We start from the raw sequence: 21,449 nt of genomic DNA on the forward strand, positions 1-21,449 counted from the left end.
ACTTTGTTATTGGAAATCCTCATGATGTTGATACAAAGAACAACCAAAGTAGTTATATAAACAATCACTTCAGAACTTAGTTGAATATACTCTATGCACGAGAAGTGTAGGGTCATATTAGTTTAATAACAACTAAGCAGGACAGTGTGTTTTGAAATTTGAAAAGAAAAGGTATTCACCTGGTGTCTATTTGCCATAACTGTTAGAAGTTTTCTGATGATCTAGATTATCTTTTTGTCACATGCCCCTTTGCAAAGTCTATTTGAGACTGGTTTGCTGAGCTTTTATCATGGTCCATCCCTCATTGTCTTAGCCTTCTACAGCTTGCAAACTGGTTTGTTTCACAGCTTTTTGACCAGAAGCTCATTTTCTCTTCAGTCCTTTGGCACATCTGGACTGAGAGAAATTTGAGGTTACATCAGTGCAAATCAATGACTGCAGCTGACTTAGCTAGGCTTATTTGGTGGGAAATCATTGACCTCACTGATTCTCACCTTGTTGACTTTGTTAGAGTTCTTTGTTTTTCTTGCTGTTTTGCTGAGTTGTTTGTCTAGCCTTGTGGCTTTGTTTTCTCCAAGGGTATACCCTTGTTTGTAACATTGTACACTATTGATTTATCAATAAAATAAGCTTATTGAGGGAAGAAAAAGAAAAAGAAAAGGAAAAAAACTAAAACAGGACAGCCTTGGTTCCTTTGTTTCTAGGGCTAAAATCAGTTCAAAAGTTGTCGGTTTAGACTCAACCCGAGAGAAGTAGAATGTTTCTATACAAGTAATAGGCTTGGAGTCCAGCCAAGAAAAACACTCTTAACCCATCTTAAAGTAGGATACGAGGACTCTTAGAATTTAGAAACATTAACCAAAAGCAGCAACTTTATAATATGAAGGGTAATGAAACAATCGAGTACCAATTTCTCACATATATCAAATATCCTAAAGTATACATTTACTAATACATCATGACACTAATTTTGCCTTTGATTGCTTGTGAATTGATTTCCCCTTTTTGCTGTTAAAAAATGCCTTTATCCAGTGCTGTTGTGGGAGGAGAAGATTGGAGCATACATAACCTTTAGCATTATTTTGTACAAAGTGATTGCTCTCAAACTTGAAACTGTTTCCTTATACCCGTCATTGAACAAAGTATGGCAGCCTTTTTTTAAGCAACGACCCCTAACATTTCTTTTTTTTTTTTTTTTTGCTGTTAATTTTTTAGTAGTTCTCTTGACTATTATTGCCAAAATGCCAGCCCCATATTTATTTATTTCTAGTTAGAGTGCTAATTGTTAGTTGGTTTCTTGACTCTCAGTTTTACTCTGTTGGGGGTGTTACCGTAAGTTGACAATTGTATTTGTTTCCAATTGTGTAGGTTTCACAGACTACTGATGTCTGATACTCTTGGAATGGACCAGTTAATGTCTCAGTTTGGTTGTTCTGGGGGTCAAAATATTTGCTGCTCATCAGAACTCACTTCCACTTCCCAATCACATAATTCAACGGCTTTATATTCATGGGTTTACCCGCAATCTTCTCTACCATCTTCTGTCATATCCGCTCTAACTTTATCTGCAGCAGAGGGAGGTATGTAAACCAAAATTATGACATTTGACAATGTCAAAGCCTTTTTACTTCCTCCTCATTTTTACAACCAACAATGTCCTATTTATTTAGCGCAAATGGATTTCTTGAGCAAACGACAACTGGCATGGGAGGACTCATTTCGGTGCCTTTACTACAAGCTTCGTAAGAATGCCTGCAACATGTTTTATGGTAATGACCTTTACTCGTTATCTGTCATGTCTTGCTTTCGTATCTTATGCACTAAAGCTTTTAAGTTGGTTATATATATATATATATATATTGTATCTTATAAAATTTGTGTTTATGCAATTGATTTTTGTATCTTTACACTTAAGTTTATATATTATTTCCTCCGTCCCAAAATAAGTATCCCTTTTTGGGAATTTAACTTTTTAAGAGAATGATTTTTATTATTTTTTTATTGTATTAGTAGTGAATGAATTATCAAATTTACTCTTAGTGAGTCCACAGTGATGTGATGGTTTACTTTTTATAGGTTCAATGCAAGAAGATTAAATTGGTAATATTACAAAAAATAATACATTGACTTTTCAAATGGGACACTTATTTTGGGACGGATAAAATGGAAAGGTGGACACTTATTTTGGGACGGAGGGAGTATATTATTATTCTCTTTTGGCCATGTTCTCATATTGATTCTTCTTTGGTCTGTTTGGTCCGTGTAGTATACATATAATTTCCTCAAAAGGATTTGAATTCTCTTTGTACCTTTCAGGCTGGGAACATAATATGTCCTTTTTAGATCTAGTTAAGTTAAACAAGACAGTGTGAGGGAAAGAGCCTAAAAAAATTACTAATTGTCCAATTTGGAGATACACTGCACAGAGAAGACATTCATTAGTTTTGATTCTGCTTTTGTTTTGACACAATTTGATTCTAACATTTATTTGGAAGCAAAATATCAACCTTTTGCTTTTACCTAAAATTATGTTTGAGTCTATGAACATGTGTGGAAGATGTTTTTTAAATGGTTAAGATTGAGGTTCTTATTGTCCTTTATGAATTAAAGGTTGTGGATTCTAAATTAAGTGTTATAGATGTATCTACTAATGTCAATATCTTCACTGAGAATGAAGAAGTTGGGAAATGGCAATAACTTGCTGAAACAGTTGATTATGTTGAAAATCTACATAAATTAACTGAATGCAGTAGGTATTAAAAATGTGTTCCTGGTGAATTAGAAGACATAATACGAATGTAAACTATAATCATATGAAATTATTATTTGTAATTTATTGTAGTCCTGATGCTTGTGGCTGCTTATCAGTATTAAATGATTTTGCTCATTACTGTATGGGGAACTCTACACCAATTGATGCTACTGTGCAACACTGCACTTTTGCAGTAAATGACGCCATAGAAGATAAAGTAAGACCTTTAGCTGTAGAACAATAGACCAAAGTTAAATACTTAGTGGACTGTACGAGAAGACCCCTTTAACCTCGTTAAAATTTTGTATTCCACATATATCCTAACATATTGTTCAACTTCTGTAACAATAAATGTTTATGCACAGTGATAAACAAGAAGCTAAAGAGCGGATAGAACCAGATTTTAATTTTTAACTAGTTAGCATTTATGGTGCACCAAGAAAAAATTCCTTAAAGGCAGAGGTGATTTAGTCAACTTAATCTTCTTAGTCAGTGACTTAGAGAAACACTTTTTTAAACAACACTCGCCGTGGCCAAGCGTGCACTTTTGTTGTAATAGCACCTGCATTGGGCCTGTTGCAGCCTTGCAGGATAGTGAGTTCAACATGGTGAACTGGGGGTATAGGGATTCACTTAGGTAGAATTTGGATGGTATTCACGAAATCCATTTTTTTGTACTCTAGTGCTTCTAATTATGAATTTTTGTGATTATTTGTGTAGTGCCAAGCTTCATTCTCTTGTTCTGATCAAAATAGACGTGGAATAAGTGGATAATGAGTTTCATCTTTGGTGTCCTGCATCCTTTCCCATTCTTGGGGTGTCTTAAATAAATAAACATGTGAACTATTCATTGTTTTGCATATTAAAGTAAGCAACAAATAATTTACATTGATTAGATATTTTTATTGGAAAATTTGATAGTATGCACTGCACAGTTTGTGGTATTGTTCTCTGCTGCTGATGATCCAATGGAAACAAAACGCTCATGCAATGCTTACATATCCCAGTCAACCAGAGGCTTAAGGTCATTGTTGAGAGAGCATGCAAGATGTTCTTTTTATTTTATTTTTTCATCTAAGCTTCTTTTTAAGTGGTTGAACATTGATGACTATTATTTTACAATTTGTTTCGGTATATTCCCTGAAGTTTGATCTTATTATCCTACATTTTCTTTATATCAATTTCTTTTACCAATATTGGTTAATATTCATTTTATTTATTTCATTTCCGTAATGGTGATCAATTTTTTATTCAGTGAATGTAAAAGTTTTGACATCTAATGTCAAATGAAGTAGTGGCATGTCCCTTTCTATAAAGCTATGACTTGCGAAAATAAAAGAAAACAAATGTAAGAAAAAGATTGAAAGGGTGAGCAGGTCCGAAGATTCTCAACAGACATGGCCTAAGTGGTGGATTTTCATGCTGATCCTGAAACCAAGAAATATTATGGTTTTTTGGCCAAAATAGTAAGGAAAAAAAATTATTATAAAAAAATTTCCGAATTCAATGCTTTTGATGAAGTCGTTTGCTTCTGATGCTTTTCTTGCCTTGTCTGCTTCCATGTCAGAAGGTTCTAGGCTGCTTCTGATGCTTCTCTCTCTCTCTCTCTATCTATCTATCTCTATCTTCCCCTCCTTTTTACATATTGCCAATAAGTTTGATACAAACTGCTATTTAAAAAAGTGAGGTATTGTGTTGGATAGTTATTAACTTGGAATTGATGTCGAAGCAACGAGCGCCAACCGCCATGACTCAAATTTATCAATTTCATCCTACAATTTGTGGGCCACTTTGACTAGTTATATATTCTTATTTGCTTGGTGGACGTAGGCAATGACGGTGTTTTGGCAATGATGATTGAAATGAAACAGATATGGACGAGATAGTTGTAGAGATTGGAGGAGGTGGTTGAGTTAGTGGTGGTACTTAACCGAGATGTTGGAGTCTCAGGTTGATATTGATGGTGATATAATAAAAGAACAATGACTGGTGAGTGCTGGATTGGTCCAAGTGAGTTGGATTACCGGAAATACAAATAAAAGAATAAAAAGGCAAGCAAGAATGGTAGATGAGGGGTTTCCTCTCATCCTCATAATATGTGCTAACATTTATGAACATGCCATTATTGGTACAATGTAAGATGATAAATGCCAATTTACACATTCCACATTTCCAGCTTGCACAAGATGTTTTGAAAAAGCCTTGTTAGGTTTCCCTTTAGTAGAAGCATCAGTAAGTGTTGCCATGCTATGAAAAAGTCCTCTTTAAAACGAAGTGTCATTGGTTGCCGTGCTAAGATATTCTTGCCGTGCTAGAAATCGTCCTGGTTTTGAAAATGGAGTTATATGAGGTGAAAACTTAGTTCCTATTTGATATAATGTTGATTGACTTCGATATGCTTTGTGTGGTCATGCTGAATTGGATTATGAGCACTACTAATAGTGGATTTCTTTTTTAAAAAAGTGTCATTGAATTGCTGGAGTCAAATTCTAATTTGTTCATCTTGATTTTTACCAATAGGAGCTCACCATGGTCTGAAGTCTTGTCCAATACCATGACAACTAGGCTGATTTGAGACAGATATGCGATGCCATATAAGAAATTAGTTGTGTGAAGTCTTGTCCAATACCATGACAACTAGGCCGATTTGAGACAGATATGCGATGCCGTATAAGAAATTAGTTGTGTGACTTTATCTCGCCCTGTAACAGAAGGCTTTCTCATTTTAATTGAGACGATGCTGTCTCATTAGTTGTCCCATGACACTATAACAAGTTTATTGAGACAATATTATCTTGTTTATGCAATATCTAGAACCCAAAAAAGTCTGTTGGTTCTTTTAATTACCTTGTTCAACAAAGTCAGTTACTTTCCCAGCCACTTAAATCTCCATATATCTGTCATTTCTCCTCCCAAAGCTTCATGCACAGTATGCACTTACGTCTGTTGGTTCTTTTTGCGTAAATGTGACTGTACATACATATTAGATTGTTATAGATCGAGATGCCCTATTTATATCTACCTAGCATTAAATCGTTATGGTTATAAAATTGGCTGCTTTGTTCCTCTAATGTACGTAGAGATTTTGTTTTTAGGGTGTTATGAACTTTTTCAATGTCTACAGTGCAATTGTAGGACCAGATGGTTCACTTTGCATCCTTTTTGTATTTGTTACTTTTGATGTTATGGACATTTTCAGTGTCTAGAAAATACTGCATTGGATCTTACTTTTTGTTAGTTGTTTTTGTGGGTTTTAAATTATGCTTCTAGGATATTTGTTTCTCTATGCCTCTTTGCCATTCTAAAGTGGAGCAAGTTACTAAAGAAGACCTAGTTGAGCTTTCAGAGATTGAGAAACAGAATCTGGGCCAGGTTTGATCCCTGTGCTTATTTATTTTCTATAGGCCGTCATCATTTGGACACACTGAACTTGGGCCCTTCTTCGAAATCAAACCAATCTCTGGATAATCTTACTAAAGGACTTTCCTGGTTTAATTGCTTTATCTGTTTGACTTCAGATAAAAAGACAGTCTTGAAGTATTTCACATGTAAAGTGATATTGGTCTCCATCCAACATTTAACAAAAGATTTCCTAAGTGGGAGGCTTATGAATCACACATCAACTTCTTGGATGCCTCACGTTGAGTGTCCTTGTATAATTTAATAATATCATTCCAAGGACCTTGACCTATTAGGATACTGTTTAAGTTCTTTCTTATACCTTCTCACTAATTGATTTCTTCTATTGAAAGTACTGCAGATTCGGTGCCTAGCTTCCATGTCTGATGTGGATGACTGCCCACAATCTCTGCTGGCATTTAGTGGAAATGAGAATGTACATGGGTTATATGATATTCTGTTAAATTATAGGTGAGTACATAACTAAGATGTCTGAATAAAAACGTATGTACCTTTAATAGCTTATCTTTTTCTTTTTTCTTTTTATCAAAAAGGGGAAGGTAGATCTTGATTACAATTGCTTAGAATTCTATTGCTATTTAAGAATTGGGCTAAAATCATAAAATCCTCTCGTGCTTCCAAAAACTATCAACTAACCCCCTTCAACTAAAGAAACTATCATTTTACCCCTTGATGTTTTAAAAAGTATATCATATCACCCCCTCCCCGTTAGTTTCCCGTCTAAAACTAACGGTATCGTATTACGTGAAAATCACGTGCAACAGTTGCATCATTTTGCTGACCAAAATAACCTTGTAATTCGTAATGATGAAATTGCCCTTCTCACACTATAATTTCAGTTTATAAAATATTAATATATTATCAAGGGCATTATTGTCATTTCGCAACAACTTAACGGTTCCATCACGGAAAGGGGGCAACGTGATAGTTTTTGCTAGTTCAGGGGGTTGTTTGATAATTGAGGGGGTTGTATGACGTTTTTGGAAACAAGAGGGGGGTTTTATGATTTTAGCCCTTAAGAATTATGGTCTATTTATTCTTGTCACAGGAATTCAATTGTCTCTTTGTTTCTCCAGATTTTTCTTAACTTCATTGAGTGGTGGGGACGTCCCTATATTATATTCACCTGTGCCATTTCAAAATGCTACTCTTTATGCTCCAGAGGTGGGTTTGTTTTAGTGTTTTGACTTTGGTAAACAAGCATTTCAACTTCTTTTTCCCTATTCACGTAAAAATGGAAACTGTTTATTCTTTTATAATATCACCCAGCAATTACTATGACTTTATGGTTTTATATAAAATTTTTAACCAGCCACGGCCATGCAACATGTTGACCTTGGCTAAATGAGATGAGTTTATTCTACAGTATCACTCAACAATTACTTTGACTCTATGGTGGTATAGAATGTTATAACAGGCCACACCGCCACGGCTTTGCAACACACCAACCTTTGGCTATATGTGTGAGAGATAGAATTTGAATTTACTTTGGAAACCATTAAAGTAGAAAATGAGACATTTGAAGGGTTTCAGAAATTACAAAGGTGTCAGTGAAGTAACTACTATATAACTGGGGGAGGGCAGGGTGGAGCCCTAACCCTGTCCCCGGCCCCAACTTGATACGGGTTTGTCATCTTCCTCCCAAATCTACCCTTAACCTTTTACATCCTTGCAAAGCAGTATTGTTTCATTCATGTTATCGTTTATAATGCCATTCTTAGCCTTTGTGTTACACAGATATTTGCGGTAGATTAAACAAAACACTGGTTTTGGTATGGGATGTGCCCGACGCACTTCTTAGAAAGAGGTGTGGGGGCATATTTGCGATTTACAGTTCAAGCATTCTTTTTCAGCCTCTTTTTCATGACTGTCCTATTGCCTTTGTTACATTGAAACTTATTGAAATCGGTTTCTTGTTTTACTGTATGCTGCAGAGAGGATTATGCTCTTTACAACCCCAACCCCCCCCCCCCCCCCCCTCTCTTGTCATTAAATTTATATTTTTGAAGTCAGGCTAGTCAGTTTTTCTTTTTCCCCCTTACAATTCTTATTGAAAATAATAATAATTTAGCTGATAAAATTATGTGCACATTGTTTATGGGTTAGGTGCAAGAAGGTGAGGAAAGCTAATCATATTTCCTTTCCTCTAAAAGAATTTGATGTGAAAGAGGAATGCAATCAAGATTCCTCTGCTGATTTCTTCTATAGCATTGAAATCAGGGATGCATATCTTCCACCATGGATAATTTGTAGTGTGTGCGAAGCCATGGGCTCCAAGGCAACAACCTTTGAGGCAAGGTATGAAATTCTTTTGCCTTGACAAAAATTCTAAGCAATTGGACCATTTTTGCAAAATCATTTAGTTATATAAAAAAAAAGATAACACTACACTATAATGAAATTCCACTTGTCAGACAACTTGTGGGTTTAGGTTGTCTCTGGGGTTTTCTTGCGGTGACTTAATTTAAAGTATCGCAGTGGCCGGTAAAAAATAATTGTTATTACTGGTTTTGATGGAGGTTGCTTGGATTGTTAGCTGTTATAAAGGTAACATACTGGTTATTATCTTAACTGGTAATAACACTATATTGGTAGTATGGATGTGGTCATAAGACCGTGTTTTTGGTCTAAATTAAACTGCTATAATTAGAACCTATGTTCACTTGGAACCTGCCTCGTTGAATTTGTGATCAGTAAACATTTTTTGAACTGTCAAAGAATGTTGCTTTCTCCTAACACCTAGTAAAATCATCCTCATTCTCCTTGCCTTAGTCTCATATGGACGGAGGCCACATAAATTCTACATATATATTTTTTTTCTCTCTCTATCATTTTGTATTACACGCCATCTCACCTATTATATTTAACTTTTTAATCATTGATTCATTTCTAATAACTTCATCCCATGTTAATTTTGGACGCCTTCTTTGTCTCTTCCCTTCTTTACAAATTAGTCATCCTCTTCTTACTTTGTGGATCTATAGATTTTCATTGTATGTGTAGGTACCATCAAAGTCTACTCTCCAACATTTTCTCATTAATAGGTGTCACTCCTAATTTTTCTCTTTTTTTAGTAACTCTATTTTATCCAGTCTTTTCGACTATCCATCTTAACATTCTCATTTCCGGTACATACTATTTTTAAAAGCCCAACACTTTTAATCATATCATCTTCCTTGCTTAATTTCATATAAATGGGGTTGGCAAACGTGATACACCCAGTAAAATGAGGGATATAAATTCTGAAAATCATGAGTTTACTTCACTACTTCCTTCTGATGGACGAATTACTTCAGAACTTGGCTCAATAAGTTAATTGTTATCGGATGATAATTGACTTAGATCAAGGCAAAATAAAATGATGAAGTTAATGGTCTCAACACATTTGGTTTATCTCTTTGTACCAGATGGCATCAGTTATTTAGTTTCATGTGTAACTTGGGATGTCATAATCTAGATCTGGATATAGTTTTTCCCAAGAGCCTGAGCACCATCTCCATCTACTAACTCGCAAAAGGGGGAAAAAAGTGAAAAAAAAAATTCTTTTTGTTTGCTTTATTTTTCCATGGATCCTACCCTCCAACTTTAGGGTCTTTTACTCTTCTGTGCACTTGCAAACATTCTTTTAGCCATTCCTGGAGACAATGCCAATAGGTATTACGGAGTATTATACAGAATAATATTTTTTTCAAGTGTATGCCATTTTGTTCTGTTTACTCATTCCTGTTGATTATCTAGTTGGTACCTTGTTGGCTTATGCATTTATTTGTGCAATATGCAGCTTTGTGACGGAACCCACCTCAATTGGGTTGAATGTTGGTCTTGAAATCGTTTGCAAGAAACCCGATCCTCAAGCTACAGCAGTAGAAGGGTTGCAAGAAACCAGTAATGCTTTTGGCATCCGAAACGCCATTCATTCTCCTAACTTGCATTCTGCCTTTTTAAAAGGCTTGAAGTACTGCAACGGTTCTTATACAGCTTCTCTTTCACCTGTCTGATATGCTTGTTTACCGTCACTTCTCATAGATGCAACCATGAATCTTAGTTTCTGTTCGCGCGGTTTTTGTTCCCTACGCCGGTCGATGGACTCTTCGCGGGTGTGCCAGAGTATTTGTACAAAATACCCAAAATATGTAATTGAACATCAGCCTATCCGTTTTTCCGATGGCTGACTCTCAGGCGATTGTGTGGGAGAGAGACTAGTAAGAACTCCCAGCAAGGTTCTTTTATGCCTTATTTGTAGCAAGGACTTTTTAGAGTGTCTAAAGAAATGCAACGGCTGATGAATGTTTGAATGGAATGGCCGAGTGAAGACAGGCGGCAAGAACTTAATCGATCGCCGGCCGAACGTGATGGCGAGAACTTAATCAATCGCCATCAGCCAAACACAATGGCAAGAATTTAATCGATCGCCACTGAAACGTGATAGCAAGAATTTAATCAATTGCCATCAGCCAAGTAATGACAAGAATTTAATCAATTGTCACTACGATTCAATGGCAAGAATTTAATCAATTGCCATTGAATTGAAAGCCTAACTAAAATTGCGTAATTAAAATTGGCAAAATTGAAATTGAAAGAAAGTAAATGGCTGAATCGAAATAGTTGACGAGGATCTAATCAATTGCCATTAAATTGAAATAAAGAAATTGATAGGAAAATGATGTAGAGTCAATTGAAAACATTTTAGATGAAATGTATGTTTTGTGGTGGTGCTGGACAATTGGAATAGGATTACATCTTTCCTATTTATAGAATTCTTTCTCAACTTATTTTCCTAACTTCTTGCTAGAAAATTTCCCATTCCCTTGATTTTCTTCACTTTGTTATTCAAACTAGGTCAAAATCCAATATTCTATTGCTTCTTATCTCGTCTTGCTCCTTGCTTCAATAGGAAAATTCTTGTTGAAAACTCTCTTTGAGCTAGTCAAATGTAAGTTGCTAGAATGTTGTTGAAAAGTTGCTAAGTTCTAGCAACTTCCTTTTATAAACTTGGCAGTCGTGTTCTATCTCAAGTGGCCCATCCTTTAGCGCCATGTCAAGGCCATTTGTCACAATTAGATTTGTTCACTTCATGCTGCCAACCTTCTATACATTTCTTCAAAGCTTTCCTTCTTTCATCAAACTAAACTTCCTATTTTATAGGAATTTAGTTATTGAGTTTCATCCAAACTCTAGCCTTTTCCTTTTCTGTTAACAGCCCATTTTGAAAAAAGTCAAATGTGAGTTGCTATATTTCAGCAACTGCCATATCATTAGGTGGCTGAAATATATCTTTCTATATTTGCTCCTAATATTTTCAAACTGGTCGATCCCTTTGACTCCATATTAGAAATACTTATTCGCTCTTATTGGTCCGCGTCATCGCTGAGATGGCTGCCAAGTTTTGGTGCCAACAAATGCCCCCCAAATTTCAAATGTCTTATCGGCCACTCAAGCCGATTAGATTTTTGGAATTTTTATAACATGAAAGAAACTTGCAGCCAACGAGCTTCTAGACTTTATTTCTTCCGGACCACCTCTAAGTTGCTCTTTATTTTGCGTCAACCAGGACTGGCCTATCTTAGTTCTTCTATTATTCCCACAAAGCTAGCTGATACCTCTCAAAATATTGGCCATTTATAAACCCATAATAGACCTCACCATTGAAGTTTCCCAACTCTACTAGTAAGGCATGATCATGATCGGCTAAGATCAGGTTGTTATGTAATGTCATTTGGGCCGATCTAACTGGCTTTTCTATTGAAAGAACAAAATTCTGCCAGTATGGAGCTTTTCTGATGGCTGACTTTCTTGAATTTTTAAACTCTTATGGAGCTTCTAAAAGTACGCCATCCCAAGTTTTTGAATAGTCATCTTCTTTAATGACTTCAGTTATATCAGCTGAAAATACCAAGAATGGTATTTCTTTTGTGGCCGATTTTTTATCTGCCAGGTAAGCTTTCAGAATGTCAGCGGCCATGATAGTCTGACTCCTCCTTAATTCTTTATTTGTCACCTCAACAACCGGCCGATGAAGTATTATCCTTGGCCAAAATACCTTTTTGATTAACCCCTCGGCCAGACTTTTTTTCATAATGGCCGATGCTGATCGCTTCATTTTATTCGTTCTTTTGAACAAAATAAAATTCTCTCCGTGTAGCACTGCATCGGCCATTCAAAATTTTGCATTAATTGGCCGATTTATTTTCTTCCACGAATTTCTTCTCCACTTAACCCTTTTTAGTTTCCTTCCCCGCTTTCTTTTCTTGAAATTCGGTTGAGGATGACGAGTTAAAAGAATTCTCTCAGCCAATGATGGTTCTGGCTAAGGATTAGATACCACTCTTAGCCAAGAATTCTGGTAATGTGGCCGATTTGATCCTCGGTTAATATGTTTCCATTCAGGGCAGCAACCATGTTGTATGAGAGCCTTGACATTTGGAATGGCTGATGGTGTCCTCTCGGCAACCTTAGGCTGATTCCCTTCACCAACCTTCCCTTTGGGAGCCTGGCCGATCACATTACTACCTGCAACGAAAAGATCATTGTCAACCCTAATGACTTCATCATTCGCTCCCTTTTTGGCCGATACGGTAGATGTTCGAGTGCCGGATGTGGCTGATTTTGGCTTTTTGTACATTGGTCGGCCTATTCCCCTAAGGCCATTACCATATTCTTGCTTAATAATATCAGTTACCTGAACCTTCTCGACCGTCGTTGGCTGATTGGGTTGATCAATGACTAGTCGATCCTGATTTACCACTAGCGGCTAGTTTGGTATCAACTGCCCCTAAATACTAAAGGTTTTGGCCGATATATTACTGGCGACTGATTTTCTGGTAATGGTTGATTGTAAATCGGCCAGCCTTGTGGCTAATTAGCCATCGGCTGCCCGCCGAATATCGAAGGTTGTGGCTAAAAATAATTTGGCCAGCCTTCTGGCTGATTAGCCATCAGTTGCCCTAAATACTGTTGCATTGTCTGAAACAAGTGTTTCTGGAATCCCAAATCTGTGGATGATGTTTTGTTCCATGAAATTAATCACTGTTTGCTGATCAACCACTTTGCAAGCCTTGGCCTCAACCCATTTAGTAAAATAATCTGTGGCAACAATCACCCAGTGATGGCCTTCGCTTGATGGTGGATTAATTTTACCAATAAGGTCAAGGCCCCAACCTCTGAATGGCCAAAGTTTGATTATTGGCTGTAATTCTTTTGCTGGTACATTTTGAATCGGCTCGTGTCTTTGACAAGCTTGACAACCTTTTGAGTAATCTATGCAATCTTTTCTCATTCTCGGCCAATAATATCCATACCTGCGAATCAGCCATCTCATTTTAATCCCAGCTTGGTGAGCCCCACAGCTGCCCTCATGTACCTCGGCCATAACCTGAAGTGATTCCTCCTTGCTTATGCATTGTAGTAGGAGCCCATCTTCTAACCCTTTTCTGTATAGATCCCCATCTAGAAGCACAAAGTTGATCGCTTTTCTTTTAATACTTCTATCAGCCTTGATGTTTGGATTTCGAAGAAACATTATAAATGGTATCCTCCAGTCATCGTCGGCCAAATCTTCTACATCAATTGTCCAAGTATCAAATAACATAGTATTTCTCAATTCGACCGATGGCAAAGATCTTCGTGTTATCTTTATCAACTGATCTTCTATTCCGGCTGGTACTCTTATTCCAGAGGCTGCTTGGGCCATGCTGTTGGCCTCCTTATTCTGCCCTCTCGGCCAGAACTTAAGTTGAACATTATCAAATTGATTAATTAATGAAGTGGCCAGAGAATGAAACGGCCTTAATTGCCAACTTAGGCACTTAAAATCTTCAGAAATTTGGCTAAGGACTAAGTTTGAATCTCCCAAAATCTTTACATCTCTAACAGCCATTTCAATTAAAATCTCCAGGCCGATTATAAGCGCTTCATATTCGGCCTGATTATTTGAACATTTAAAATCTAAAAAGAAAGATAATGAAGCCTTTCTGCCAGCTGGCGAAATAATAACAATACCTGCTCCTGCTCCATCAGCCGTGCTTGATCCATCAAACATCAAGATCCAAGGAGTTAAGAATATAGTTGATGACTCCAATTCATCATAAACCCATGGATCAATATCAGTTGAAGGATGATCGGCCAAAAAATCAGCCAGAACCCTTCCTTTTACTGATTTTTGTGGGACGTAGATAAAATTGAATTCCATCAAAGCCAAAGCCCACTTACCTATTCGGCCAGTGATCAATGGCCTTGATAGCATATACTTGATCACGTTAGTCTGACAAAGAATGGAAACATCAGCAGGCCGCATGTATACTCTCAACTTCATGGCCGAATAGTATAAAGATAAACAAAGCTTCTCAATTGAGGAATATCTGCATTCTACATCAGTTAGTACTCTACTTAGGTAGTAGACAGCCTGCTCCTTTCCATGTTCATTGTCTTGTGCGAGCATACTACCAATTGATTCTTCTGCGGCCGATAAATAAAGCTTTAACGGCCACTTCTTTCTTAGAGGCATTACAACCGGGGGGTTTGCCAAATACTCTTTTATTTTGTCAAAGGCTTTCTGATAGGATTCGTCCCAATGAAATTTCTCATGTGACTTTAATTTTACTAAAGTCGAAAAGACATGCACTCGGCCAGCATGGTTAGAAATAAATCTTCTAAGAAAACCTACCTGGCCGAGGAACCTTTGTACTTGTTTTTTGTTAGCTGGGGCCCTAGCATTTATAATAGCTTTGACCTTGTTCTGATCAACTTCAATACCTCGTTTATGTACCAAGAACCCTAAGAAATTCCCGGCTGAAACTCCAAATGCACACTTCAATGGGTTCATTTTCAATTTGTGAATCCTCTTCCTTTCAAAGGCTCTTTTCAAGTGTTCCAAATGCTGTCTCTTGGCCGATGATTTCACAACTACATCATCTATATATATTTCCATGAATCGGCCAATCATATCATGAAAGATAGAATTCATTGCCCTTTGATAAGTAGCCCCAGCATTTTTTAGGCCAAATGGCATCACAATCCACTCAAAAGTACCAATTGACCCAGGACATCTAAAAGCCGTTTTATGAACATCTTCCTTGGCTAAATAGATTTGATTATAACCTGAATGGCCGTCCATAAAAGACAATATTTCATGCTTAGCGGCCGAATCAATAAGTTGATCGGCCACAGGCATTGGATATTCATCTTTTGGAATGACATTATTTAAATTACGAAAATCCACACAAACTCTAAGTTTGTTATTCTTCTTCATTACCGGAACAACATTAGACAGCCATTCAACATACCTAACTGTTCAAATAAATCCTGCCTTAAGAAGTCTCTCAATTTCTTCATTAATTTTGAGCATTACTTCCGAAGACATCCTTCTTGGTAGTTGTTTATATGGCTGAAAATCTTTCTTGATCGGTAATCTATGTTCTACCAATTTTCTAGACAGGCCAGGCATCTCTTCATAACTCCAAGCAAAGCAATCATTATATTCATTTAATAATTTAATCAAATCGGCCTGGAATTTAGGCTCAAGCAAAGCACTAACAAATAATGTCCGATTATCTTTTTTAGTACCAACATTTATTTCCAATAAAGGATCTTGCACCTCTGCTTTATTATCTTCCATCCTGGAAGGGGCTGACTCCAAATCTTCAAGTTGGATTGCATCCAGCTTTTCGAAACCTTCTTCAATTATATCGGCTGTGCTGGCCGATACCTCTTCATATAGCTGTTCTTCTCTGGCCAGTCTCTTCTCAGCCAGATATGCTTTCAGTCTTATGCAAGCGGCCCTGAAAGCTTGCCGCTTCTTTTCTTCATTGGTTTTGTGATCCATCAGTAACATTTTCAATGTCCTTGATGGTCGACCTGAAAATATCAATTTTCGGCCGAGCTGCTTCTGACAATAATTCTTTAATATCAGCATTAATTAAATTCTTCTTCATTGTTGCCGCTGCTGGTCGTCCCATCCTGTTAATGCCAACAAATTTGATAGGTACAACAGTTTCATCATAAAATGCAGCCTCAGCCGAATACACCCTAGCTATAAAGGGTTTGTTATCGGCCTCAACAATTTTTACCTCATTTCCATCCCCAAAAATCAACATTTGATGCAAGGTTGATGGGATGCACATGTTAGGATGAATCCAATCTTGGCCTAAAAGGAGATTATAGGCCGCGGTTGAATCAATGATAAAGAAAGCCGTAAAGGATGTCTTACCGCCAATAGTAATTTCCAAAGGTAGAATACCTTTGGTGTTACTAGATCCTCCATTAAAACCACTGATGGCCACGTCGGTTGGAACTACATCGTCCATGGTTTTACCCAATTTCTTCAAAGTAGTTGCTGGAATGACATTCACCACCGAACCATTGTCAACCAAAACCCTATTGATTGGCTAACCCTCAACCCATACTTTAACATACAATGGCCTCAACTGCTGTGTCATGGACAAAGGTGGTTTTTCGAAAATGATTTTATCGGCCTTAGATGATTGATCCTGAGAGATCAATCCTATCCCGGCCGATGAACTTGTCGAATCGTTCTTAATTTCTGAAGATTCAGCCTTTTCTTCTTGCTTGGCTGACTCAACATCCCTGTTCATCGTTGGTTCTATCCTTGCTTCAAACACAGAAGGCAAAACAAATACCATGTTACAATTTACCTTATCCGGGAGAGAACCAAAACGAATTCTGTACTTGGCCGCATGCTTTGGATCCTGGTTGGGCTGATCATCTTTTTCTTCATAAAAGCATGCCTTATTCTCAATTGATGTAGCGACCTCCATGTCTTCAGCTACCACTGGTTCATTTTTCCTTTCTAGTTGATCATGGTCGATCTTGTCTTCTTTCCTTTTGAGTTCTGCATTTTTCCTTTGCATCCCCCTTTTTTGGGTACGTGTAGGAGGCTGCTTAGGAAACTTTGGGTGACTTACTCGAGTCCATTTGCCATGGTCAACCAAAGGAGGTCTAACCGTTCTTACACGGCTAGATTCTTTTCCTTTTTGAACCCATATTTCTGACTGAATTGTTGGTTTCCTTTTGAAACTAGGATAAAAATGTTGTTCAGGACTCTATCGGCCACCGATGACCGAATGATTCTCACTGCCCTCGGCCCATTTTCACTAAATATTGATCGATTGATTTCTTCATGATTCTGTCTAGGCTGATGGCCTAACCTTTCATGGACACTGTGCTTTCTGGTTGATTGGAAATAGCCCCTCTTGTCTGAGTCATTTCTTCGGCCTTTGCAATTTGGACAACAACCATGGTTGATGAGGGCAATTTGAGCTTCTCTTAACTGAATTTCCAAGTCCTTAACTTTCTGCTCATTATTACTGGCCGATGAACTACCAAGAACTTTTGGTAATCTTTCCTGTCTACCATTATCAGCTGCTTTTTCAATTGCCAGGCTGATTACATTGGTACTAACAATATTAGGAAATGGATCGCCATCGACCCCCACTACATCTGGCTTCTTTTCAGGGAATTTCAATACACCTTCATCGATAGATTTCTGCAATACATTTCTAAATACATAACAATTGTTAGTAGTATGATTCCATGAATTATGAAATTTGCAGAACTCTCTTCCTTTTAAGTCATTGGTCGATGGTATATTATGTCCTTTTGGCAAAACGATTTGTTTGTCGGCCAACAAATGATCAAAAATTTGTTCTGTTTTGGCCAGATCAAACGTATAAACCTTACCAGTATCAGCCGTACCCTTCCTGGCCGATGAAGTCGATGGCTGAGTACCACTGGTGGATACATTTGGTTTTGTTAAAACGTCACATACATAAGGTTTCTTTAGAATGACTTCGGCTAAATTAGCTTCAAAATCTTCCTCTTCAACCACATCAGTTGAATAAACTTCATAGTTGGGGTCCCTATAGTACGCACCTTTAGAGGAATTTTTTCGTTCTTTCTCCTCTTTGAGAACCAACTCATACCTAGTAGCTTTCTCGGCCAGGTCATACATGTCACGAAATGGAACTCCTTCAAACCTCTTCCGAAGTTCAAAATCAAGGCCGTTCAAAGCCAAACGAATGTACTCCTGTTCTGGAAGAGGTACACGACATCTTAATCTTGCTCTCCTGAATCTTGCAATGAATGTCTCGACCGATTCACTAGGCAATTGACTTAGCCTGGATAAATCGGCCAGAGTAGGTTCTGTTTCCGTACGGTAGAACTGATTGTGGAATAATTCCTCCATCTGTGGCCAATTAAAAACAGAGTTAGGAGGTAGACGAATATACCATGAAAAAGCTGCCCCTGTCAAAGAGTTAGGAAAAAGTCTCAATTTCAACCATGGGCTAACACTGGCCTCTCCACATTGAACCATGAATCGGCCAATGTGTTCCACGGTCGATTGATTCCCCTCTCCACTAAAGGTTACAAAGTCAGGGACTTTATATCCTCTAGGGAACTCAACTTGGTCTACCACTTCTGGATAAGGAGTTCTATAAATTGGTCGACCGGCACCTCTAAGTTCCAGGCCATATTCTTCTGTGAGTAAATTAGCTAATTGTCTTCTATCTAACATGACTTGAGGTGGCTGATTTAATATTGGTGGTACCTAATTAAAAACTGGCGGCTGATTAGCCGCTGGTTGATAGCAATTCGGCCAATCATGTGGCTGATTAGCCATATTCTGCCCCCCGAGCCCTACCTGTGGCGGCACATGAGTATACAGTGGGTTCGGTGGCCTCCACCTGATCTGATTGCCCCCCGAGTTCAAAGGCATCCGAGGAGGGTTTGGTGGAATTACCTGTGGCCGCGAACCTGCTACTGGTGGCTGATTAGAACCTGCCAACGTAGGCTGAGGATAGCTTTCTGCCCAGGTGAGTAGCGTATGAACCGGCTGACTTGATGTTGCACCTGGTTGGAGTGTCACTACTGGCGGCCATGGCTGTGATGTTTTAATGGCCCTCTCTGGCCGAGCAGCTTGTGATAGATTCGGCTGAGAAGCCGATTCCTGATTGTTGGAGCTGCTAGCTTGAGTCGGCTTGTTCAAAATAAAGGCTGAGAGTTGGGACATATTTTCATGCAAGTCGTTGTAGCGTGCTCCCATCCTTCCCATTGCATCTACCAAGGAGCTAACCTGTGCCTGAAGTACGGCTAACTCATCAGTAGGACCTGCTACAGAGTTTTCAGCCTGTACTAGCTGATCGCCTTCCTCCAAATCTTCATCAGTAGCCACGGCCTTAGAATTTTTTGTGGGCCGCGGCATATTTGCCTCTTTTATAACACTCTAGTAGTGGTCCCACCGGGCGTGCCAAAACGTGTTCAAGTGGTTTTTGTTCCCTACGCCGGTCGATGGGCTCTTCGCGGGCGTGCCAGAGTATTTGTACAAAATTCCCAAAATATGTAATTGAACACCAGCCTATCCCTTTTTCCGAAGGCTGACTCTCAGGCAATTGTATGGGAGAGAGACTAGTAAGAACTCCCAGCAAGGTTCTTTTATGCCTTGTTTGTAGCAAGGACTTTTTAGAGTGTCTAAAGAAATGCAACGGCTGATGAATGTTTGAATGGAATGGCCAAGTGAAGACAGGCAGCAAGAACTTAATCGATCACCGGCCGAACATGATGGCGAGAACTTAATCAATCGCCATCAGCCAAACACAATGGCAAGAATTTAATCGATCGCCACTGAAACGTGATAGCAAAAATTTAATCAATTGCCATCAGCCAAGTAATGACAAGAATTTAATCAATTGTCACTACGATACAATGACAAGAATTTAATCAATTGCCATTGAATTGAAAGCCTAACTAAAATTGTGTAATTAAAATTGGCATAATTGAAATTGAAAGAAAGTAAATGGCTGAATCGAAATAGTTGATGAGGATCTAATCAATTGCCATTAAATTGAAATAAAGAAATTGATAGGAAAATGACGTAGAGTCAATTGAAAACATTTTAGATGAAATGCATGTTTTGTGGTGGTGCTGGACAATTGGAATAAGATTACATCTTTCCTATTTATAGAATTCTTTCTCAACTTATTTTCCTAACTTCTTGCTAGAAAATCTCCCATTCCCTTGATTTTCTTCACTTTGTTATTCAAACTAGGTCAAAATCCAATATTCTATTGCTTCTTATCTTGTCTTGCTCCTTGCTTCAATAGGAAAATTCTTGTTGAAAACTCTCTTTGAGCTAGTCAAATGTAAGTTGCTAGAATGTTGCTGAAAAGTTGTTAAGTTCTAGCAACTTCCTTTTATAAACTTGGCAACCGTGTTCTATCCCAAGTGGCCCATCCTTTAGTGCCATGTCAAGGCCACTTGTCACAATTAGATTTGTTCACTTCATGCTGCCAACCTTCTATACATGTCTTCAAAGCTTTCCTTCTTTCATCAAACTAAACTTCCTATTTTATAGGAATTTAGTTATTGAGTTTCATCCAAACTCTAGCCTTTTCCTTTTCTGTTAACAGCCCATTTTGAAAAAAGTCAAATGTGAGTTGCTATATTTCAGCAACTGCCATATCATTAGGTGGTTGAAATATATCTTTCTATATTTGCTCCTAATATTTTCAAACTGGCCGATCCCTTTGACTCTATATTAGAAATACTTATTCGCTCTTATTGGTCCACGTCATCGCTGAGATGGCTGCCAAGTTTTGATGCCAACAGTTTCACTATACATTGTTGATCTCTTTGCCATTTTTTCTCTTTTCCTTGCCATTAACCTTCCCTTGTGTAATTTTGGCATGAGGATGTTTTTGGTTTAATAGAAATGGAATAGATTTAGGATGACACTTGAATTTGAAGAACCCTATTGACATATTCCATGGAACTTTTTATGTATCTATTAGCTATATCGTAGCCATATAAGAAAATGTACAAATGTTCACCTGCTTGCTAGTGTAGAAAGAATTAATCCACCAATTAAATCCTCACCATTGAATGGACCAATTAACCTTCCCTTGTGTAATTTTGGCATGAGGATGTTTTTGGTTTAATAGAAATTGAATAGATTTAGGATGACACTTGAATTTGAAGAACCCTATTGACATATTCCATGGAACTTTTTATGTATCTATTAGCTATATCGTAGCCATATAAGAAAATGTACAAATGTTCACCTGCTTGCTAGTGTAGAAAGAATTAATCCACCAATTAAATCCTCACCATTGAATGGAGAAACATAAACTGCATTTTTAACTATTCAATAAGATTTGACGGCTAATATATGATGTGTACATACATTTTTTTTGCACATAAGAAAACAAGTGAACATGCCGATAAGAAAATGGTAGCCATTCCAAAATAGAAATTTCCTTTTGAGAGG

The 21,449-nt window shown here is 37.6% G+C and overlaps 1 protein-coding gene across 1 annotated transcript; it reads right to left on the reverse strand.

Annotated features, from left to right (window-relative positions):
* Window positions 1–13,100: 13,100 nt before the first annotated feature.
* LOC132314320 (uncharacterized) lies at window positions 13,101–16,473 on the reverse strand. The gene is made up of 4 exons (XM_059813195.1): window positions 16,156–16,473; window positions 15,734–16,055; window positions 14,043–15,457; window positions 13,101–13,898 (listed from the first exon to the last, which is right to left on the reverse strand). Exons 1-4 carry the CDS (start codon window positions 16,471–16,473, stop codon window positions 13,101–13,103), a joined length of 2,853 nt encoding a protein of 950 aa, XP_059669178.1.
* Between the last annotated feature and the right edge of the window lie 4,976 nt (window positions 16,474–21,449).

This window comes from Cornus florida, unplaced genomic scaffold (assembly GCF_030987335.1).
Source record: "Cornus florida cultivar Cherokee Brave unplaced genomic scaffold, ASM3098733v1 CherokeeBrave_3.0.0_Hap2_Chr06, whole genome shotgun sequence".
Classification (NCBI taxonomy): Eukaryota; Viridiplantae; Streptophyta; class Magnoliopsida; order Cornales; family Cornaceae; genus Cornus; species Cornus florida.